Below are 24,136 nucleotides of genomic sequence, written 5' to 3' on the forward strand. Positions count from 1 at the left end.
AACTTCGCCAGCATTTGTTGCTTGCTGTTCTGTTAAATTTTGCTAGTCTTACTGGAGTGAGATGATATCTCATGGTTGTCTTGATTTGCATCTCTCTCAGAGCTAGGGATTTTGAACAAAATGATAAATTTTAAGAAAACCAGAGGAGTGTAATAAATCTCAGGAAGGTACATCTGGTAAGAAGAAATGGGGGTTTATTCCCAATAATAATTCTGATGTAATTGTTAGGTTGTCCCTGAATTGCATAGTAAATACCAATTCTCACAGGTAATTTACCTTTTCGTCTCCAACGGGTTTGGCTACAAATGTTGAGAAAGCCAGACTGACAAGTCTCTCGATACCAGTGGAAGTGTCTTGTACTCTGACCCTGATACTGATCTAAAAGAGAAACAAACTGAAGTAAGTAAACTTTCATCCATATAGATACAGATAACAGACTGCATTGTAATGTCCACAAGTCAGCAATTCTCTATACAATTCTTTTCTTTCATTTTTTAAAAATGAAACCAGTATTTTATTTTGAAGCAAGACAGTCCTTTCAGTTAAACGAAAGGATAACTTTTTTTAACTAAATTTTTTCTTTCTGTAAAAGGAAACAAACTTTTTTCCCTGATTATGGAATGTAGGCTTACTAACGACATTTGAAAATAGATCTAAAACAAACTCTAAAAATGGAATATAACTATTTGGAGTAAATACTGTCAGTAACCATCCAGACACCCAGAGACAATCATTATTAACCTTATTGTTGTGGTTGTTAGGGTGGTGTCGAGTTGAGTAAGGTCCCAATTAATAGGGACCCTATAAACAACATATCTGAACCCTGCCCTAGACTGTGCCATCTTTAGAATCTCTGACACACTAAGGCCTATTGCTGCAGTTACTGTTAAACCACATGGTTAAAGGTCTTCTCTTTACTGTTCCTCACCTTTCCAAGCCTGATGGCCCTCTCCAAGGAATAATATCTCCTAGAAACATGACCAAATTATGTGAAATGAATCTTTTTCATCTTTCCCTCCAAGAAGCACTCTGGTTGCCCCTTCTCCAAGACATAGTTGCTTGTTCTTTTGGCAGCCCATTCAGTACTTTTCCCCAACACCACAATTCAAATGCATTAATTTTTATTCTGCAGTCTTTATTCATTGTCCATCTTTCAGATAGGTAGCAAGAGACTGAAAAAGACTGTGGCCTATTGAAAGTGCACCTTATTCAAGGTTCACCTTAGTCCTCAAATTGACATCATTACTCCTCAATAATTTAGAGGTCCCTGAGTGAAGACTCTTCCAATGCAATAAATCTCCTGATCATTCTGATTTCTCTTAAATTCTTTATATTATGTTTAATTGATATGGGGTGAAAGAGTCATATAGTTGTTATTATTATGTACTGTCAAGTCAGAACCAGCTCATAGCTGATCCTCCAGTGGATTTTTCAGAGGCTGTAAAGCACACAGGAGAAGAGTCCCCATATTTCCTCTAAGGAGCAGCTTGTGGATTGAATCATGCACCTTTGGATTAAAAACACAAGTCCTTACCATTGTCTGTACAGTCTTTAAAAGCTTGTGTAACTCATAGTCAACTGGATTGCTACTAACCAATCCAGAAATTATGATATGAAAGTGCCAACAACTCTATCCCTGCTAATTTAACCAGGATAACTAATTTAACCTGATCAAACTCAATTTAATTCACCACTAAGTCAGAAGCAACTCATAGCTAATCTTCTATGAGATTTTCAGAGGCTGTAAATTGTGTGGGAAGATTCCCCTTTTTTTCTCCTATGGAGCAGCAGTTAAAAAACTTAATATTATATTCACAACTATGGTGCATAGAAAAGAAAGTCAAGAAGATACAGAAGAAAGACCATCTAAACTTACTTATCCCTGAAGATAAAAAAAGCCCAGTTAATTGTGAGGCTTTTTTCCATTCATAGGCAAGTGAATGAGGAACAAATAGAGTAGAGTAAAAATTGTTAAATACTTTAACAGTACAGTGATAGAAAGCTGCCAGGGATAGAAGCTGAATTTAGAAGAGGTCATGGACAAGGTATATTATTGCCAATGTCAGAAGGATCTTGGCAGAGAGCAGAGAGTATCAGAAGAATGTCTATCTGTGTTTCCTTGACTACACAAAGGCATTTGACAGTGTGAATCACAATAAATTGTAGTTAAACTTGAGGAAAATGGGCACCTCAGAACAGCTAATCATACTTATACAAAATCTATACTTGGACCAAGAAGCAGTCACAGAACAGAGCAAGGAAACACTGCATGGTTCAAAATAAGGAAACGAGTGCATCAGGTATGCATCCTGTCCCCATACCTTTTCAATCTGTATGCAGAACAGATAATTAGGGAGGTAGGGCTTTATGAGGAGGAGTGTAGCATCAAGTTTCGAGGAAGACTCATTAACGACCTACAATATGCAGATGACCCAACCTTGTTTGCTGAAACAGAAGAAGACTTGAAGTACTTGCTGCAAAAAGACAAAGACTGTAGTCTTCAATATGGATTGAAACTCAACATCAAGAAGACAAAGATTCTCACCACTAGGCCAACTAGCAACACCATAATAAATGGAGAGTAGACCGAGGTTGTTACTAATTACACCTTGCTCAGATCCACAATCAACACTCTTAACACCAACAGTCAGGAAATCAAAAGATGAAGTGTATTAGTAAAACTGTTGTCACTCCACAGAGTGCTGAAGAGCAATGATGTCTAGACTTAAACCAGGCGATTAATTGTACTTAAACCAGACAATGGTCTCCTCAATTAATGTTTCAGAGAGTTGGAAATGACTAAAGATGACAGAAGAAGAATAGATGCCTTTGAGTTGTGGTGCTGGAGAAAAGTCTTGAACATACCATGAACTGCCAAGAAAACAAATCGGGTCACCAATTTTACATAAACTACTTCAGAAAATAGAAAAAAGATGGAATTCTCCCAGACACATTCTATGAAGAAAACATATCCTTGATACCAAAACCAGGTAAAGACACCACCAAAAATAGAAAACTTTAGGTCAATATCTCTCATGAACATTGATGCAAAAATCCTGAATAAAATCCTGGTCAATCGACTCCAACAATACATAAAAAAAATACACCATGACCAAGTGGGATTCACAATAAGTATGCAAGGATGGTTCAACATAAGAAAAACAATCAGTGTAATTCATCAAATTAACAAAGTAAAGAACAAGACCCACATGATCCTGTCAATTGATTAAAAAAAGGCTTCTAAAAAAATACAACACCAATTCCTGATTAAAACACTCAACAAAATAGGAATAGAAGGGAATTTCCTCAACATAATAAAAAGTATATAGGCAAACCCAAGAGCCAACGGTGTTCTCAATGAAGAAAAGTTAAAGGCATTCCCCTTGATAACAGAAACTAGGCAAGGATTACCACTATCACCTTTCCTACTCAATGTTGTATTGGAAGTCTTAGCCACAGCAATAAGACAAGAAAAGGAAATAAGAGGTATCCAAATTGGCAAAGAGGATGTGAAATTATCTCTATAAACAGATGACATGATAGTATACTTAGAAAATCCTAAAGATTCAGCAAAAAAGCTACTGGATATAATTGACCAGTTCAGAAAAGTGGCAGGACACAAGATTAACACACAAAAATCAATTGAATTTCTCTACAGTGACAAAGAGAAGACAGAACTGGAAAAACAATGCCCTTAACAATAGCTAATCACGAGATTAAATACTTGGGAGTAAATCTAACCAGAAGCACAAAGGATCTATTCAACAAAAATGACAAAACATTACTACAAGAAACAAAAAGAGACCTGGAGAAATGGAAGAATATCCCTTGTTCATGGATAGGAAGATTCAATATTGTGAGAATTATAATCCTACCGAAGTCAATCTACACATTCAATGAAATCCCAATACAAATACTAATTCAATTCTTCAACGAGATGGAAAAGGCAATCTCCAATTTCATTTGGAATGGAAAGAGACCCCAAGTGAGCAAAGCACTCCTTTAAAAGGTAGGAGGCATCTCACTCCCTGATTTCAAATCCTACTACACTGCTGTGGTGTTTAAGACAGCATGGTACTGGTACAATGACAGACACATAGATCAATGGAATAGAACTGAGAACCCAGAAATCAGCCCATCTACCTATGGTGAACTGATGTTTGGCAAAGAGATGAAATCAGTTAATGGGGGAAATGACAGCATTTTAAATAAATAGTGTTGGCAAAATTGAAAAACCATCTGTAGAAAGCTCAAACAAGACCCACACTTCACACCATTTAAAACACTAACTCAAAGTGAATCAAGGACCTAGGACTAAATCAAAGGAGTATAAACTTCATTAGAGAAAAGCTTGGAAGAATCCTAGAAACACTAATCCACAACTTGAACAGTCTTCCAAACATTCTGAAAAACTCGCAACCAGTAGAGGATAACATATATGAATGGAACTTCTAAGAATCAAATCCCTATACACATCCAAAAACTTCTACAATATGATTAAAAGGGAAGCCATAGACTGGGAAGAAATATTTAATAATCACATGCATGATCAGGGACTTAAAGCTAAAATTTATAGACTACTCAAATACCACAACAATATAAAGGTAAACAACCCAATTGAAAAATGGGCACAGGAAATGAACAGACACTTCAACAAAGAAGACAATTCAGATGGCAAACAAACACATGAAGAAATGTTCAAAACCACTAACAATAAGAGAGATGCAGATCAAAACAATTATGCGATATCATTTCGCCCCAGTAAGAACAGCAAAATTTAACAGAGCATAAAGCAACAAATGCTGGCAAAATTATGGAGAGACTGGAACCCCTATTCACTGTAGGTAGGAGTGTAAAATGATGCAACCACTGTGGAAGGCAATATGGTGCTTTCTCAAAAAGCTGCAAATAGAAAACCATTTGACCCAACAATGCCACTACTGGGAATATACCCTAAAGAAATCAGAACTGCCACCCAAGCAGATATATGCACACCCATATTTATTGCTGCTTTGTTCACAATAGCAAATGCCCATCAACAAATGAATGGATAGAGAAGCTGTAGTATATTCACACAATGGAATATTATACAGCACTGAAAAACAAACACTCATGAAATATTATACAAAATGGGTGACCATGAAGGAAATTATGCTGAATGAAATATCTGTCACAAGAAGACAAATCCTGTATAATGCCATTGTTATAGAACAGGACTGATATGGGGGTTGGCAGTAACTATGAAAAGAGGGGATAAATAATGTACAAGGCATTGAAACAGATGAGGGAGAGAACTGTATAAAAGGAACATATAAATAGGTATTATTGGCATGAAAAGAGTTGGGAATAATTGTTGCATAGTAAAGTAGCCCAGGGGGAGGGGGACTGTATAACAATGAAAGAATTTTTTTTCCAAAGAGAAAAGTGAACTGGGGGGAAGGGGGACAGGGAGGAAGATGTGTAAAAATGAATGAATGGAAATAAAAACCAAAAAGAATATGTTCAAACCTATTAATACCAAATAAAGCATACATTTACTAAAAAAAAAGAAAGAAAAGAAAACAAATCGGTCAGTCTTGGAGAGGGTGAAACTAAGTCTCTCCTTGGAGGCTAGGATATTGAAGCACTGCATCACTTTAGACCGGTCCTTGGAGAAGGAAATCATGCTCGGAAGGGTGGATGGACAGCACAGGAGAGGGGAACACCAGATGAGATGGATTGCTACAGTGACTCGGGCAATGGGGGTTGGTGTGTCAAAATTAGTGATAGTGACTCAGGATAGGGCCAGGTTCAGTGCTGCCATACAAAGGGTCACTATATATCACAGGTGCCTCAACCAATAACATTCTATGAAAGTTTTGGAAGCAGGAGTGACATCCACTTCCTAAACAACATTCCTCTGGAAACTCTATGAACTTTGATAAATGTCTATAGTTGTAGAGGGGCTTCAGGCCTTTTCTTCATAGGGTCACTGGAAGCCATGCTCAACTTAAAGGCAATCAACAACAACGACAGCTGGGTCAGAATAACTGAGAAAGAAAACCTGTATCTCGCGAAGAACCAAGTAAGTGCCATCTCCTTTATACATTTACTTTCTGGGTTGCCTGGAAAACACAGGCTCTTTTTGTCTGGGAGTCTGAAGTCAGATTCAAGGGTCTTACAATATTTTAATCTCATAGATACCAAATATTATTCCATGTCTTCTCCTGTGTCCTCAGAATTGAAGAGATAAATGTCAGTAGACAGAAATAAGGAAAAGGAAGCATGTCTCTTACCTCCATGCTTGTGCTGAATGATCTAGTCACTTTTGCTTTGATGGTTATAACTTGTCCAACTCTAATTGGGAGGAAAAAAAAGAGTATTTCAGTAATCTAGCAAATTTCATTTGAAACCCAAAGATTTATTCAAATGTATATGCCATAAGACCTGATTCCAGTTTATCATGTTGATGATGCTAATGTATAGAAAATTCATGTTAATAATAAAAAAAATGCAACACTGGCAACAGATGCTGATCATTGTAAACTGCACTGCTAAGTATGTCACGCTTCAATTTACTACCTCTATGTCTTGGACAATATGTAGCCAGGGTGCACCTTAGAGGCAAGGATGGGAAAATTTCATCTCACATATTTTTGGCATGTTGTCAGGACAGGCTAGACCTTGGAAAAATACATCATGCTGGAAAAGGGGGAGGATCAGTGAAAGAGAGGAAGACACAGTGACTGTAAGAATAGGCTTGAGTATATGAGAAGTGATGAGGATGACACAAGATAGGGCAAGGTTCAGGTCCATCATTCATAAGGTCAAGATGAGTTGTAGTCAACTTGATGGCACCTAGCAACTACAACATATGTAAACAGAAAGGAATCTTCAATGATAGGGTACAACCTGACTTTCACATCTTTAATAGACAATTTGACTAAACAGCAGTGTTTCCTTAAGGGAAGTTAAAATAAAAAGGTAAACATGTATGTTGTTGTTGTTGTTGTTAGATGTTATTGAGTTGAGTGCCTACAACAACCCTATAAAAAACAGATCTGAACCCGGTACTATCCTGTGCCACCCTCGTCATCTCTGTCACACCTGAGCCCATTGCTGCAGTTACCACGTCAATCCATCTCATTAGGAAGTTTTCTTCTCTTTCCTTGAATCTCCCTCTTTCCAGCCATGATGTCCCTCTCCTGTATAGCTAGTATTTACCTTACAATATTAGATAAAATGAGTCAATAAAGGAATAAGCATTTAAGCAAGCAAGCTAACAAACTGATTAGATTTGCTATGCTTTTAAGGGCTCTTAATTTTGAGGTTGATAGATATTCGATCCATCTCCATTATTGGGATGCTAATCACATGAACCAGAGTTGTTTCTTCTTTATTAAGGCCCCTCAACCATTTCAAATCACCTTATCTTCACAAAAGGAAAAAGTGTCTCCAACAGAAGTCACCTAAATCTATTTCTTTAACTTTCAAGTTGAACTAATTATTCACTGTTAAATTGTAATGTTAGGAGACTGTTTATAATTACTCCTTCCCTCTCTTTTTGTATGTAATGTCAGACTTTTCCCCCCGCCCCCTTGGTACAGGTCCTATGTGAAAATGTACAATAAATATCCTATTTTAAATTTTTATGAGGTGGAAGGACAGAGCAAATTTCAGATCTGTTGCTGGTAGGTCATTATGAGTCTGAGTTGGAGTTAATTAAACAGCACCTAACAACAATAATAACTGTCTAATAGAGACCGATGGAACCTCTAAGCTAAGGCCCTTAATAACCCTATGAGCTTGAAACTCATGTAGCTCAACTTTGAACAAAAAATAGCCAATAAAATGAACAGTGACACCAGGGAGATGCTTACTTTTTAAAATGCTCATTTAATGCAAGATCGAAGAGGCAGTATATGCCCAGGGAGAAAGCCATAAGGTGGGAAGTGAAAGGCTAGAAGGATGAATGAAAATGAGAATCACAAGGAAGAAACAGGGAGAGTGAGGTTACAATGTGATGACAGTAATGTCGTCAAACAAAATCTGCACAAATTATTCAGTGGAAAACCAATTTGTTCTGTAAACTTTCACTCAAAATATAATAAAAATGTTCTTTAAAAATTAATTTAGCTTTGTAGAAATAGTTTTTTAAAATGTACGTGGCTTCATTTTACTTTTTTGTCTGCATCTATTTATATATAAAGATATACAAATGCACACACACACACCTCTACTTAAGAAAAAAACATGGGACACATATATTAAAAGACTTTTGAGGGCAATCTCCTTCTGGAAATGAGTAATCTTCTCTTTTTCTTGTAAAATATTAATTTGATTGAGCTCTCTGGAGTCCACATTTTTAATTATTTACTGAACTTAAACAAGAGCACTCTGGTTGCTTAGTGTTAAGGATCTGCACTGCCAACTCACAGGCAGGTGGTTCAAATCTACCAGCTGCTGTGTGGGAGAAAGACAGACCATCTCCTCCCTTGCAATTACAACCTTTGAAACCCCACTGGATTAAGCTTGGGTTTAAAAGCACATAACAACATTCTTCAACTAATGAAACATACTTCAGTGTTGTTTTTGTTCTTGACTGCCATCCACTCGAGTATGACACATAACGACCATATGAACAGAAGGCCTGAAGCCTTTCCTAGTGGGAAGAAGCTGCACTGCAATCTTAAAGTCAAGGGGTTTGAGGTGACCAGCTACTCCATGGGACAAGGATTGGCAAGCTCCTCCCGTACGATTAATTGCCTCTGTAAACACAGCAGAGGGTCAGCTATGGGTCGGTTCTGACTCTACAGTACTCAACAATAATACTTCATTAGTCTTCTTTCTATGGTCAAAAGGTTTTAGAGTTATTATGCCACCTCTAGCTCTTGGAAACATTCTGTGTCAGGATCAATCATTCCACCTCAACAAATGACACTAGTTCTGGTTAGTCTTCATCAGCACTGGCAACCTCTCGAGATACAGTCAAGAAAAATGAGCTAAGTAATGCGAAGGCGCTTGAGAGAAAATGGCATTGACAAGCTTTCTTGTCAGAACGAGGATTTGTCTTTTTCTCTATCTCATTCTTGTCTTTTTCAAATAGCTGATTGTAAAGATTTTATTCTATTTAAAAATGTATAATGTCTAAGGAATCTAGCATGTCTCAAAGAAGAATAGTGCATCATTTGCTCTGGATCTAACCAATTTCTCTGATGAAAATAGCAACTACAAGTGATGACAAATGCAAAGAAATGTATATCAAAACATTTAAAGATAAACTTGGTTATCCTGGATCTTTCTAAATAAATAAGACCAATGACATATACAGGGAGGGCAAAACCTTAAAAAAAATTAAAAAGTTAGGTGATAAAGAAATATACTGTAATATAATTCAACTCATTGCCGTTGAGTTGGAACCGACTATTCAGTGGGTTTTCAGAGACAGTAGATCCACAAGAGAAGCTTGTCTATCCTTCTCTCATGGAGCAGCTGGAGGACTTGGACTTCCCATCTTTGAGTTGGCAATATAACTCTTCACTAGGCCACCAGAACTGCCATTACTAGCAATTAATAACAATAAAATCATTTTTTATGAATTGAAAATAGTGTTGTTTCTCAAGACGGCCATCTAAAAGACAGTACAAGAAAGGAAGATCCTCTGTGAGATGGGAGACGCCTCCCCTGCTGCCAAAGCTCGGGCTTGGATTCTGCTGGCCCTGAGGCTTTTCTGGTTCTGCGGCCTCCCAGCTGGCCTCCTGCCCGGCCACTTCTCCCTCTGACCTACCTCCCCGGGGCCATCTGGGTGCAGCGGTGGGGCCTCTGGCAGCAGCTATCACCACCTGGGAAAGGGGAGGGGGGAGCCCCTGCAGATGTATCAGAGACAGTAAGATTGGGACAGGATAGAGCAGGTTTCAGATTTGCTAGTGATTCAACCGCACATAACAACAACAACAACATGAAACAATTGGAAATATCAAGTGTAGCATCAGGTATACTTTAGCCTTTAAATTGGTGTCTTTGTTCTTTAGCATTTTATAGAGGTCCTTGTTATAACAATTCAGACTGGAGGGACAAAGATAGTCAACATATAATAAGAAGAAAAAAAAATACAAACCCAAATCAAAGAAATTAAGTATAATGCTGAGTTACTTTACTAATAGAAACTCTAAGAATAGAAAATCCCTAATTCTGTACACTGAAAAGGTCTACAGAGAATGAGCAATCCTGCCCAGATTATGATCTCTACTTACCATTTTTACTGAAATAAATTGATGTTACTTAACAACAACAACAAAATACTGACTCTGCTCTTTTGAAGAGGGTGAAACCAAATTATACTTGGAGGTTAGGATTTTGAAGCACTGTCTCACATACTTTGGGTACAGGAGGGACTGATCCTTAGAGAAAGATACCATGTTTGGAAGGGTGGAGGGACAGTACAGGAGAAGAAGATCCCACATAAGGTGGACTGACACAGGGGTAGGGGTGTTAGAGTCAGTAAGACTGGCTCAGGATAGGGCAGGGTTCAGAGGGGTTGTTCATAGGGTCACTATGAGTTGCAGGTGACTGGATGGCACATATCAACAACATGCTTACATAGAGAAATAAAACATTTTAACATCCTGTCGAATAAAACAACATATTTTAAAAATATTTTAAGATTCCATTGTACAAGATGGGGTATTTTGTGCACCAGTAACAACATCATCAGTAAAATTGAAACACACTAAGTTTGTCAAAAGCCATGGTTCAAAATGAAATCATTAAAAGGAAAGAATTAAGGCTATCTTTCTTAGAAAAGCTTTATCTCACTATAAAAGAGACACTGATGAAAGAAAATTTCTCTCTATAGATATATTCCAGATAATGAATGAAAAATAATGGAATTAACATGCTACAGGTTTTCAATCATTGTTGTGTGCCGTTGTCTCGCCCAACCCTATGTACAGCAGCTCTGGACCTGCCCTGTTCTGAGCCAATCTCACTAATTCCAACACACCAACACCCATTTCCCCAGTTACTGTAGCAATCCATCTCACTCAGGGTCTTCCTCTTCTGTGCTGTCCCTCCACCTTTCCAAGCATGATGTCCTTCTCCCAGGACTGGTCTCTCCTAGCCATGTGCCCAATGTATATGAGCCAGGGCTTCAAAATCCTATCCTCCAAGATGAAACTTGTTTTCACCCTTTCCCAGACATATCTACTTGCTTTCTTGGTATACAGTTCTTTTTTTGGTCAATGACTGTGTATTTCTTCCATCTTCTTTCAATGCTTTTTACCTATAGAATCCTAAGCGTTGCAACTCTAGCTTGAATTTTTCCTGAATTCTTCCAGTCAGTTGGACAAGTAGTTGTCCTCCAGATTTCTTGGCACAGCTTGGTGAGCGCATCCAGGGAAGCATCTGTTTGTTGAAATATGCCAGTTGATATTCTATCAATTCCTGGGGCTTTATTTTTTGCCAAGTCTTTCATGGAAGCCTCAGTTTCCTCGTTCATCACCATTGCCTCTTGCTCATATGTTGTTTCTTGAAATTCTTCTGTGTCACCACTTCTTTTTTTATACAATAATTCTGTACATTCCTTTCATCTTCTTTTTATCTGCCCATAGCATCCCTAAGAATTGCTACTCACAGCTTGAATTTGTTCTTTAGTTCCTTCAGCTTAAGAAAAGCTGAGAGAGCTCAGCCCTTTTGGTTTCCCTACTCCAGCTCCTTGGACATTTCATTATACTTTGCCTTGTCTTCCCGAGCTGTCCTTTGAAATCTTCTAGTCAGCTTTTAAGTGTCTTAATTTTCCCCCCTTTGCTTTGGCTTTTCAGTGCTCTAGTGCAATATTCAGAGTCTCTTCTGACATCCATTTTGGTCTCTGCTTCTTCTTCCTTCTTTGTAATGACCTTTTCCATTCTTCATGAATGATATTCTTGATATCTTCCCACAGCTTGATTGGTCTTTATTCTTTAGTATTGAAGGCCTCACACCTATTCCTGAGTTGGTTTTTAAATTCCGAGGGGATAGACTCAAGATCAAATTTTGACTCCTGTGGATATGATTTAACATTCTTTAGCTTTAATTTGAACTTGCATATGAGTAGTTGATAGTCTATTTCACAATCAGCCTAGATGTTACTGCAGATATTGAAATACTTCTCCAACGATTCCTTCCACAGATATAATCAATCTGATTCCTGTGCATCCAATCAGATTAAATCTATGTGTATAGTATAACCAGCATATATGTTTCTTAAAAAAGGTATTTTCTATGAATAAATCTGTATAGAATTCTATCATTCTATCCCCAGCCTCATTTCTGTCACCAAGTTTACATTTTCAGACTACTGATCCTTCCAAGTTCCCAACTTTCACATGCTAGTCATCTGTTATTAAAAAAAAATTCTATTAGTTTATTTACAAAATTAGAATACATTGTTTTCAAGAACAAATTCTTTCAATTTCCCTCAGGACCCCATCAAATTGTACAACCCCAGGATTAATCCTCTGCTCCCCCTGAACATCCTCATTCCTCTGCTTCCAATCTCTCACACCCCTCTTGAATCCTTATACTCATTCTACAATAATAGTTTTCTACAATATTTATCCTTGTGGGACTGAGTTCATTCAGCATAATGCTCTCCAGTTCCTCCCAAGTTAGGTAATAATTTACAAAATTCTGCATGCTGAATAGTATTCCATTGTGTGAATGTACCATAATTTCTCCATCCATTTATTTGTGGTTGACATTTGGGCTGTTTCCATGTTCTTGCGATGGTGAATAATGCTGCTATGAACATTGGTGTACAAATCCCCATTTGTGCTTCAGTTCCCTTTTTCTCAGGGTATATTCCAAGCAGTGGAGCTGGGTCATATGGATTTACTATGTTCAGCTTTTTGAGGAAATGGCCAAATTGCCTTCCAGAATGATAGTACCATTTCAAAATCACACCAACAATGTATAAGAGTAATTTTCTCACCGCATCTTCTCCAGCATTTATTACTTGATGCCCTGTTAAACTTTACCACTGTTACTGTAGTGAGATGGTACCTCATTGTGGTTTTGATTTGCATCTCTCTTATTGCCAGTGGTTTGAAGCCTTTCTTCATGTGTCTGTTTGCCATTTGAATATCTTCCTCTGTGAAAAATCTTTTTATGTGTTTTGACAAAATCCAATACCCCCTTCCTGATAAAGACACTCAGTAAAATTGGAATAGAAGGGAATTTCCTCAACATAGTGAAAAGTATGTATGCAAAACCAAAACCCAGCATCATTCTCAATTGAGAAAGACTAAAAACATTTTCCTTACAAAGAGGGATCAGACAAGGATGCCTACTTCACCACTTCTTTTCAATATTGTATTGGAAGTACTTGCTAGGGCAATGCGACAGGAGAAGGAAATAAAAGGTAACCAGATTGACAAAGAGATGCTTAAACTGTCTCTATATGAAGATAATATGATAGTGACACAGAAAACCCCAAAGACTCAACAAAAACACTGTTAGAGTTAATAGGTCAATTTAGTAGAGTGGTAGGATATAAGATCAATATCCAAAAATTAATAGGATTCCTCTACAGTAACAAAGAGAACCCAGAGAAGGAAATTAAGAAAGCAATACCATTTACAATAGCCAACCACAAATTGAGATACCTGGGAGTGAACCTAACTAAAAATATAAAAGACCTGTACAAAGAAAACTACTCTGTTCATGGAAAGGAAGACTCAATATGGTGAAAATGACAATCTTACCAAACGTGATCTACATGTTCAATGCAATCCTAATCCAGATAACACATTCATTTTTCAAGGATATTGAAAGGAAAATTATAAAATTTATTTGGAAAAGCAAGAGATCCCGAATGAGCAAAACACTTTTGAGAAACAAGAATGAGGTTGGAGGCATAGCACTCTCTGACCTAAAAATCTACTATATAGCAGTAGTAACCAAAGCAGCCATGGTACTAGTACAATGACAGGCACATAGACAAATGAAACAGAATTGAGAACCCAGAAATAGACCCGGTAAACTGATATTTGACAAGGAAATGAAAGCTAACAAATGGGGAAATGATAATCTCTTCAACAAATAGTGCTGGCAAAATTGGACTTCCACCTGCAGAAAGCGGAAACAGGATCCACATCTTACACCATACACAAAAATAAACTCAAGGTGGATCAGAGATCTGGGAGTAAAGCCCAAAACCATAACGTTTATAAGAGACAAACTGGGATCAAGCTTAGAAGCGCTAGTACAAGGGATACAGAGACTGACAAATACAACAAGAAATACACAGTCTAAAGAGGATAAAATTGATGCATGGGACCTTCTAAAGATTAAATCCATGTGTGCATCAAAACTTTTTCCAACAGGGTGAAAAGAAAACCTACAGACTGGTAATAAACATTTGGTAATACCAAGAGTCTTATAACAACAGTTTACAGAATACTTCTGGGCCTTCATAAGCAAAAGACTGATAACTCATCCATTATTATTAATGTGTCTGGTTATATGTTCGATCGATTTCTGACTGCAACAGTTGGTAGAAATCCTATATTTTCTCCTTTTTGGTTCTGGTTTTTGGTGCATAAATTGTGGTATTAACAGGTTGTTGTATTAACAGGTCTTCCTCGTATGAACATGGATATTATCCTGTCACTCACAATATTGTATTTCAAGACAGTTCTAGAAAGAGCCTTTTAAACTATTAAAGAAAGTAACCCCCTTTTCATCTCCAGCATAGTAGATCACATGATGATCTGATTCAAAATGTCCCATGCCAATCCATCTCATTTAGATATTTATGCATTTAATTTCTTTCTTAAAAATGTCTATTTTCCCTACATTCATGCTTCTCACATTCCACATTCCACTCATTAGTTTCTTCTTACAACTTTTCCTTTTCGTTTGTGTTCCTAAATTTGAGGGCTCAGGCCTCCGTTGCCATATCTGTTAGTCTACTCTAAGTGTGCTCTGCTATACATAGGGCTTTCAAAGGCCTGTTATATTTCAGAACTGGATGGTCAATCCTTCTTCCTAGTCTGTCTTAATTTTGGATGCTTAGTTTTAGAACCAAATCTGACAGACAAGAATTTTACCAAGCGGATGAAAGACACTTCCCTTAAAGAAATAACCAATACGTATACTATTCCCCCACCCAAGCACCTATCTTGTCTCTTTCCTTCCCCTTATGCAATAACAAAGTTTAACTAATTGCCAACTCATCAGAACTGACTCCTTGCTGACCCTCCAGCAGGTTTTCCTAGGCTGGGAATCACAAAGAGGAGATTGCCCATCTCTCCTGAAGCTTCTGGTGAGTTTGAATTGTCAGAAGTGGGTACTTGGGGTTAGCAGTACCTCCCCCTGTGTATTATGTCATCAGCTCACAATAGTAATAAACAATGATCATTAAATAGTATTTTGATACAGTAACTAGAGCAATAGGGGTTGGTGTGTCAGAATTAGTGAGACTGGCTCAGGACAGGGAGGAGTTCAGAGCTGCTGTACATAGGATCACTATGCATCCCAGGTGACTCAACCAATAACGTACTATGACAGGTTGGAAGCAGGGGTGGCATCCACTTCCTAAAAAACATTCCTCCAGAAACTCTATGAACTTTGATAAATGTCAATAGTTGTAGAGGGGCTTCAGGCCTTTTGTTCATAGGGTTGCTATGAGTCGTGCTTGACTCTAAGGCAATCAATAACAATAGAATTGGCTTCAGGCCTTTTGTTCATAAGGTTGCTATGAGTCGTGCTTGACTCTAAGGCAATCAATAGCAATAGAATTTTTATCAGATTAATCATGCACATATAACAACAGAATAAAATGTCAAACAATATTCTAATAATAATATAATGAACAAATAAGAAATGTGGTCAATCCCAAAGGACAAATGACTTGCTTGCTTTAATTAAAATAAAGGAGGAATTATAGATAAAAGCTTTTTAAGAGACCTATCAACAAAATGAGGGAATTCTCATAGCCTAGTGGTAAAGAGCTATGCTGCCAAACTGAAGGGATGTGGTTTGAATCCAGCAGCTGCTCTGCCTGAGAAGGATGGATAGTCTTCTCCCTAGCAATTTACAGACTCTGAAGACCTGCTGAAGGGTCAGTTATAGCTTTGTTGCGACTCGACGGTACATAACAACAATGACAATACACAGAATGTAGTTTGTTTTTTGTTTCTAAGGGCTAATTGTTTAAATTTTATTCTTAAATTGTTTAAATGTTAAAAAGAAAAATAAAACTAAAACATAACTTTAACATCCTTAATAATGGATAATGGATTAATAATGAAATAATAAAGACAACATACATAGGGTCGCTATGAGTCGCAAGTGACTCAATGGCACTTTAACAACAATGGCAATTGTGAAAAAATTGAAACTGGCTCACAGCTGACCCTCTAACAGGTTTTGTTTTTATTGTTTTGTAGTTATGATACAATGTTTTCTAAAATAGGATTTATTTTTTAGAAACATAGACAAAATGTATGTAAGTGATGCCAGGATTGCTTACAAAAGATGTAAAAGCATGGAAGATTTCAAGAGTATTGCCGAAAAAATGTATCCATCAGTGGATTAATATTGTATAGCTAATAAGTACTTGAGGAAGCTCTGGTGCCTTCATGAAAAGAAACTACACTGTAAATTCATGGCCACCAGATGCTCTGTGGGAGACAGATGGTAATTTCCTTCCATGCAACCAGCTGCATCTGAAAACCCACTGGGGGATCAGCTTTGATCAGTTCTGACTCTATGGTATACAACAAGTATTTTACTATCTTTTGCTTTTTTTATACGTGTTTTAAAAGTTTGTGTATTTTTACATTTTCTTTACTACAAGAGATGCTCAAGAATATATACATTTCCACATATAAAATATTTTTCATAATTTATCAGGTAAGTAAATGAGTGTTTACTCAACAATCTAATGATGAAATTCACCATCATGAAGATCCTTCTTGCTATTGGTTATTAATTTTAGAGAGGAGAGAACCATTAAGAGTCAGCTTAGAGAGAGCTTGCTGAGCAATATACTAAAATGTCTTTAGTGGTGAGAGCTACTTCTTAGCAAAATTAAGACTGTGATTTTACACCTACAGTGTAACGAAAGGTAAGACCTATGACTGATTTACACTGGAACAAATCTTATTTTATTGACGAATCAAATCACTGAGACGAGATAAACTCAAGGGACACAAATACATGGTATAAACAAAGCTGAGTAGACTCAGGAGAAAGGGCTGATGGAGCCATGCCACTTACCTGACAATCTCCTCAAATTGTATGTCATCCACTGATGCTGTAACACAGGACACCCCAGCATGCTTTTCAGCTTCAAAAATAGGTCAAAATAGGCTGTGTTAAAATTCGATCATTCCAATTGAATATTTCAATATAAAGGAAAAACTCTCACTTATTGTAGTTGAGCTGGAACCAACTCATAGGAACCAACTCATAGCTGACCCTCCACGGAGTTTCCAAGGCAGTAAATCCCAGAGAAGACTATTAGATCCATCAACTTTCTCCTTCAGAGCCATTGATAGATCCCAACCAGCAGAGACACTTGGTTTTTTATTAGCATTGAAAACAAAATTTAAATAGATATGTTTTACTACCACATTCTCTCATTCAGTATAGTTCCACTGTGGCATAGCAATCATCTCTTGTAGCACAATGCTTAGACATGTTCGGCTGAACATAGAGAGACCAGTATTTGAATGTGGGACAATGATGTGGAAGTCTACTTCTACACAGATTTATGGCCTTGGAAACCCATGGGCTGGTTTTACATTGCCTTGTAAGGTTTCTAGAAATTGTAAATTACTTGATTTTATCACACATCTGATATTCTGGGTCTAAAAGTTTTCTGATCCTCTATAATTTTTTTAACGGTATAGTAATTGTTATACTATACACAATTGATTTGAAATTTAATCCTAATACACAACAAAGCTACTTAAATGGCAATTTTAGTATATAGGTACCAATTTAAAATATTTTGCTAGTTACCCTTATTCATTAATATATCATTGATATATCATTATATATATTTATTTATATATAACTGATACACCACAAAACCAACAGCTGAAGATATTTAGATTGCACGACCACTGTAGGTCCTGAGCAGTATTGGATACCCTGAACTGATATCTCAGTATCATAAAGAAACTTCTATGAGAGAGAGAGAGAAATAAAACATATTGCTGTACTGTTAAGTGTTTATTGTTCAAAATGGGTTCCCTATCCATTAACTTACTTTGCCATGTGGCTGAAGAAGAATATGTGAGCAGTGTGTTCACTAGTCTCATCAATCTGCAAGGTGGTTGGCTAGTCTTGGCATTAAATGGAGCAGATTGAATAGCATAATGAAAGGATGTTTCCCACCAGTAAAGAAGATACAAGAGAATGTAGTGTGTCCTTCAGAGTCAGAGATTCATGTGCCAGCCAGACTATGGCCTATGGGAGCAGCAGCCATAGCAGCCACTTCAGAGATCCAGAGACCCAACATGAGATGAGACCTTGGAACTGTTATGTCACAGAACCAGAACTAAGTGTTTTTGCCCAAGCTTGTTGGGCAACTGGCACAGGTTGAAAGGAAGTCATAATGGGCAGGAATGAGAGCTTTGTAACACTGGCCTAAAGTCACAAAGGCTCAATTCTGAGGTGCCTGTGAGCACATGTTCAGAAGCCTAATTTTATTTGGCTATTAACCTGAATTACAACCTTGTGACCAGTATAGTTCTGTGGGGTCTGTGAGCAATTGCAAAATTGGTGTTGAGATGGGTAGAAAGAGGTGAGGGAGTGTGAGTGACATGTCTGATTTCAGGGGAATTGGTTTTGTGTTGTTAATGGGGACAGTTCCCCCTTGTGAAGTTGGTAAAGGTCAGATATGACTGTCTACCTGTGACCCTTGCTCTTTTTACAAATACAGATTGAAATATCTTTCTCCCACAGAGCACCAGAGGATTTTACTCACTAATTTCCAAACACAGAGCTGAATCAATCCTATTTTTTCACCAGTCTAATTGTGGCTATCATAGAGATGTCTGCTGTTAAGTGTGCTCAAGTCTGTTCCGACTTATATGGACCCTATATACAAAAGAACAAAACATTGCCTGCCTGGTTCTTCACCATCCTTAAGACTTTTGCTATGTTGAGTCCTTCGTTGAACCCCTGTGTCAATTCATCTCATTGAGAGCCTTCTGATTTTTCATCATCTACCAAGCATAATATCCTCCTGCAGGGATTGGTTTCTCACTGCAACATATCCAAAGTACATGAAATGAAGTCTTGTCATGCTTGCTTCTAAGGATCATTCTGACTGTACTTCTCCGATGAATAGATTTGTTCACTCTTCTGAAAGTTTATGCTGTGTTTAATATTCTTCACCAATACCATGAATGAATCAAAGGCATCAATTATGTTTCTGTCTCTCATTTTTTGGATTTTGCATACATATGAGGTGATTGAACATATTATGCCTTGGTTTAGAAGCCTATTAGTAGTTACACTTTTTAACACTTCAAGTGCAGCAAATTTTCCAAAGTAATAGATCCTTTGACTTTTTGGCTGTCACTTCCGTAGGCATAGTTTCTATATTGAAATAAAATGAAATTTTTTTTATCACTCTTTCATCCATCTCTATCATGATGTTGAATATTGGACTTGTAGTGAAGATTTTGTTTTCTTGATATTGAGGTATAATCCACACCAAAATCCAATATTTTTTATCTTCATCGATAATTGTTTCAAGTACTTTTCACATTCACCAAAATTGTGTCGCCTGCATACTGAAGGTTGTTAATGAATCTTTCTCCAAAAATCACACTCTTCTTTATATAGTTCAGCTTCTCAAATTATTTTCTCAACATACAGATAGATTAAATATAGAGAAAAGATACAAAGCTGATGCACAATTTTCCTAGCTAGTCCACAAATTGTCATCTTGTTTCATTTGAAGGACTACCTTTTAGTCCATGTATAACTTTCACATGAGCACAATGAAATATTAAACATCCTACTTTCACATTCTTGTATGTTGTTGTTGTTGTTATGTGCCGTCGAGTTGCTCGCGACTCATAGCGACCCTATGTACAACAGCCCTAAACTCTGCTCTGTCCTGTGCCAATCGCACTGTCTCTGACACTCCCACCCCAATTATCCCAGTCACCGAATCAATCCACCTCATAGAGGGCCTTCCTCTCCTGCGCCATCCCTCCACCCTCCCAAGCATGATGTCCCTCTCTAAGGAACGGTCTCTCCTCACAACATGTCCAAAGTATGTTAGACGGAGCCTCAGAATCCTTACCTCCAAGGAGCCACCTGGTTTAACCCTTTTCCAGGACAAATCTGTTTGTTTTCCTAGCAGTCCATGGTATTCTCAATACTCTTCTCCAGCACCACAGCTCAAAGGCATCAATTCTCCTTCTATCCTCCTTGGTCATTGTCCAACTCTCTGATGCATAACAAGTGATAGCAAAGACCATAGCCTGTATCAGACATACCTTAGTCTCCAGAGAGACACCATTGCTCTTCAGTACTTTGGAGAGGTCCCTAACAGCAGACTTTCCCATGGCAATGCGTCTTTTCATTTCCTGGCTGCTGGTGCCAAGATTGTTGACTGCAGAGCCAAGCAAACTAAAGCTGTGTACAATCTCAATCTCTTCACCATCCATCCTGATATGTTATTATATCTTAATATTTTATTTTTATAAATGTAATAATCCTAATTTAAGAAAACCAACTTGTTCTGGTTCATGATTTTTATTGTCTTTCATATAATACCTCAAGCAATATTTTGTTGTTGTTAGAAGCCATTCAGTATCTTTTAAATCATATATTACAAAGTAGCGGCTTGAAATTCTTCCTTCATCACCATAGGCTCTTGCTCATATGTTGTTTCATTAAATTCTTCGGTGTCTGCCAGTTCCTTTCAATACAATGACTCAGTATATTCTTCCCATCTTCTTCTGATACTCCCTGGATCTTTTAATACTCTGCCTAAAGCATCCTTCATTATAGCAACTCGAGGTTTGAATTTGTTCTTCAGGTCCTTGAGCTTAAGAAATGCTGAGCAAGTTCGACCCTTTTTGTTTTCCGACTCCAGCTCCTTGCACATTTCATTGTAATATTTTACTTTGTCATCCTGCGCTGCCTTTTGAAATCTTCTGTTCAGCTCTTTAGTATCTTGAATTCTTCCTTGTGCTTTGCCTTCTCTGCACTCCAGTGCAATCTTCAGAGTTTCCTCTGACATCCATCTTAGTCTCTTCTTCCTCTTCCGTCTTTGTAGTGAACATTTGCACTCTTCTTGGATGATACCCTTGATATCCTCCCACAACTCATCTGGTCTTCGGTCATTCGTGTTCAAGGCCTTCAACCTATTCTTGAGATAGTTCTGAAAATCAGGTTGGATAGACTCAAAGTTATATTTTGGTTCCCGTAGATTTGGTTTAATTTTCCTCAGCTTCAGCTTGAACTTGCATATGAGAAGTTGGTGGTCTATTCCACAATCGGCTCTGGGCCTAGTTTTCACAGCTGATATTGAGCTTCTCCAGGGGTTCCTCCTGCAAATGTAATCGATCTGATTCCTATGCATATAATTAGGTGATATCAATGTGTATAACCTATGTTTATGTCTCTTAAAAATGTGTTTTTGATGAATAAGTCATTGATTGTGCAAAATGCAATCATTCTATCTCCAGCTGCATTTCTGTCACCAGGTCCATGTTTTCTGACTACTGACTCTTCTTTTCTGTTCCCAACTTTTGCATTCCAGTCACCCATTATTACCAATGCATCTTGATTGCATGTTCAATCAATCTCCAACTGTAAAAGTTGGTAGAAATCTTCTATTTCCTCTTCGTTGGCTCTGGTTGTTGGTGCATATATCTGAATGATAGCGGTATTCACTGGACTTTCTTGTATGCATATGGATATTATCCTCTCACTCACAATATTGTACTTCAAGATGGATCTAGAAATGGCTTTTCTAACTATGAAAGCAACCCCATTTTTCCTCAACTTTTCATCTCGGAGTAGCATATCATATGATCATCTGATTCAAAATGCCCCATGCCGGTCCATCTTATCTCACCAGTGCCTAGTGTGTCAATATTTATGTGTTCCATTTCCTCCTTAACAATATCTAATTTTCATGCATTCATGGTTCTTACATTCCATGTTCCAGTCAGTAGTGTCTGCTTACAACTGTTCCTCTTCCTTTGTATTTCCAAACTCAGTTGCCCTTCCTGTCATTCCACGTGTGTTCTCTTGTACATAGGGTTTTGCTTTGAAGGAAATAGCAAAAAAATAAGGCCCCAGGAATAGATGGTATACCAACTGACATATTTCAGCTAACAGATGCTGCCCTGGATGTGCTCACCAAGTTGTGTCAAGAAATCTGGAGAACAACCACTTGGCCAACTGATTGGAAGAGATCTATATTTGTTCCCATTCCAAAGAAAGGTGACCCAACAGAGTGTGGAAACTATAGAACAATATAATTGATTTCACATGTAAGCAAGATTCTCCTGAAGATTATCCAAAAACGACTGGAACAGCACATCAGCAGAGAACTGCTAGAAGTTCAGTCTGGGTTTAGAAGGGGTTGTGGTACTAGGGATATTGTAGCTAATCTTAGATGGATCTTGGCTGAAAGCAGGCAGGGAGTACCAGAGGAATGTCTATCTGTGATTCATTGATTATGCAAAGGCGTTTGTGTGGACCATAACAAACTGTGGCTGACTCTGAGAAGAATGGGAATCCCAGAACACTTGATCATGCTAATGTGAAACTTATACTTGAACCCAGAAGCAGTTGTCAGAACAGAGCAAGGAAACACTGCATAGTTCAAAATTGGGAAGGGCATATGCCAGGGATGTGTCCTGTCTCCAAACCTTTTCAACCTCTATGCAGAACAGATCATCCAGGAGGCTGGGCTCTATGAGGAGAAATGCGGCATCAGGATTGGTGGAAATCTAACAACAATCTGCGTTATACAAATGACACAACGCTGCTTGCTGAAACTGAGGAGGTCCTGGGGGTCAGGTACCTTCAATATGGATTGAGGCTCAATGTCAAGAAGACAAAGATTCTCACCACTGGACCAGTTGGCAGCATCAGGATGGATGGTGAAGAGATTGAGATTGTTCACAGCTTTAGTCTACTTGACTCCTCAATCAACACTCTTGGCACCAGCAGCCAAGAAATTAAAAGACGTATTGCCATGGAAAAGTCTGTTGTTAGGGACCTCTATAAAGTACTGAAGAGCAATGGTGTGTCTCTGGAGACCAAGGTGCGTCTGGTACAGGTCATGGTCTTTGCAATCACTTGTTATGCGTCAGAAAGCTGGAAAATGACCAGGGAGGATAGAAGGAGAATTGATGCTTTTGAGCTTTGGTGTTGGAGAAGAGTGTTGAGGGTACCGTGGACTGCTAAGAAAACAAAGAGATTCATCCTGGAGAAGGGGAAGGCCCTCTGTGAAATGGATTGATTTGGTGACTGGGGCAATCGGGATGAGTGTGTCGGAGACAATGAGATTGGCACAGGACAACAACAACTTTGCAAAGTATAATTTCTCCTGAAGGTTTACTTATTGCTATCCTTATAGAAGCAGACAACAAAGCAAATATTTCTTACATAAAACTTCTCAGTGAGTTTGAACTAGCAACCACTTGACTAGCAATAATCAAGAAAAACTCCCTTGTGCAAATGATCAAACAAAGAGAAAAATATGAATATGTGATGTTTCAAAATAGGAAATGAACATTAAAAGAGAAAGACTCAGAAATGACTTCATGCCTCTGATCTTGAATGATTGAAAGAATAACAAGACCACTGCCAGAAAGTATATTTATCTGCCAAATTTATGTTGTTGTTGTTGTTGTTATGTGCCGTCAAGTTGCTTGCGACTCATAGCGACCCTGTGTACAACAGCCCTAACCTCTGCTCTGACCTGTGCCAATCGCACCGTCTCTAACACTCACAGCCCAATTATCCCAGTCACTGAATCAATCCACCTTATAGAGGGCCTTCCCCTCCTGCACCGTCCCTCCACCCTCCCAAGCATGATGTCCTTCTCCAAGGACCGGTCTCTCCTCACAACATGTCCAGAGTATGTTAGACGGAGCCTCAGAATCCTTACCTCCAAGGAGCCACC

General features: G+C 38.0%; 1 protein-coding gene across 1 annotated transcript in view; it reads right to left on the reverse strand.

Moving 5' to 3' along the window:
* ACOT12 (acyl-CoA thioesterase 12) overlaps positions 1 to 24,136 on the reverse strand; it is a 116,207-nt gene that overhangs the window by 78,625 nt on the left and 13,446 nt on the right. Inside the window, exons 2-4 of the mRNA XM_006889889.1 lie at positions 17,239 to 17,308; positions 6,276 to 6,336; positions 277 to 378 (exon numbers count right to left, since the gene is read on the reverse strand). Of these exons, the coding sequence (XP_006889951.1) occupies positions 277 to 378; positions 6,276 to 6,336; positions 17,239 to 17,308 (233 nt within the window). The remainder of the gene's footprint in view (positions 1 to 276; positions 379 to 6,275; positions 6,337 to 17,238; positions 17,309 to 24,136) is intronic.

Source organism: Elephantulus edwardii, unplaced genomic scaffold (assembly GCF_000299155.1).
Source record: "Elephantulus edwardii isolate Elephantulus edwardi_28Jun2011 unplaced genomic scaffold, EleEdw1.0 scaffold00082, whole genome shotgun sequence".
NCBI classification, from domain to species: domain Eukaryota; kingdom Metazoa; phylum Chordata; class Mammalia; order Macroscelidea; family Macroscelididae; genus Elephantulus; species Elephantulus edwardii.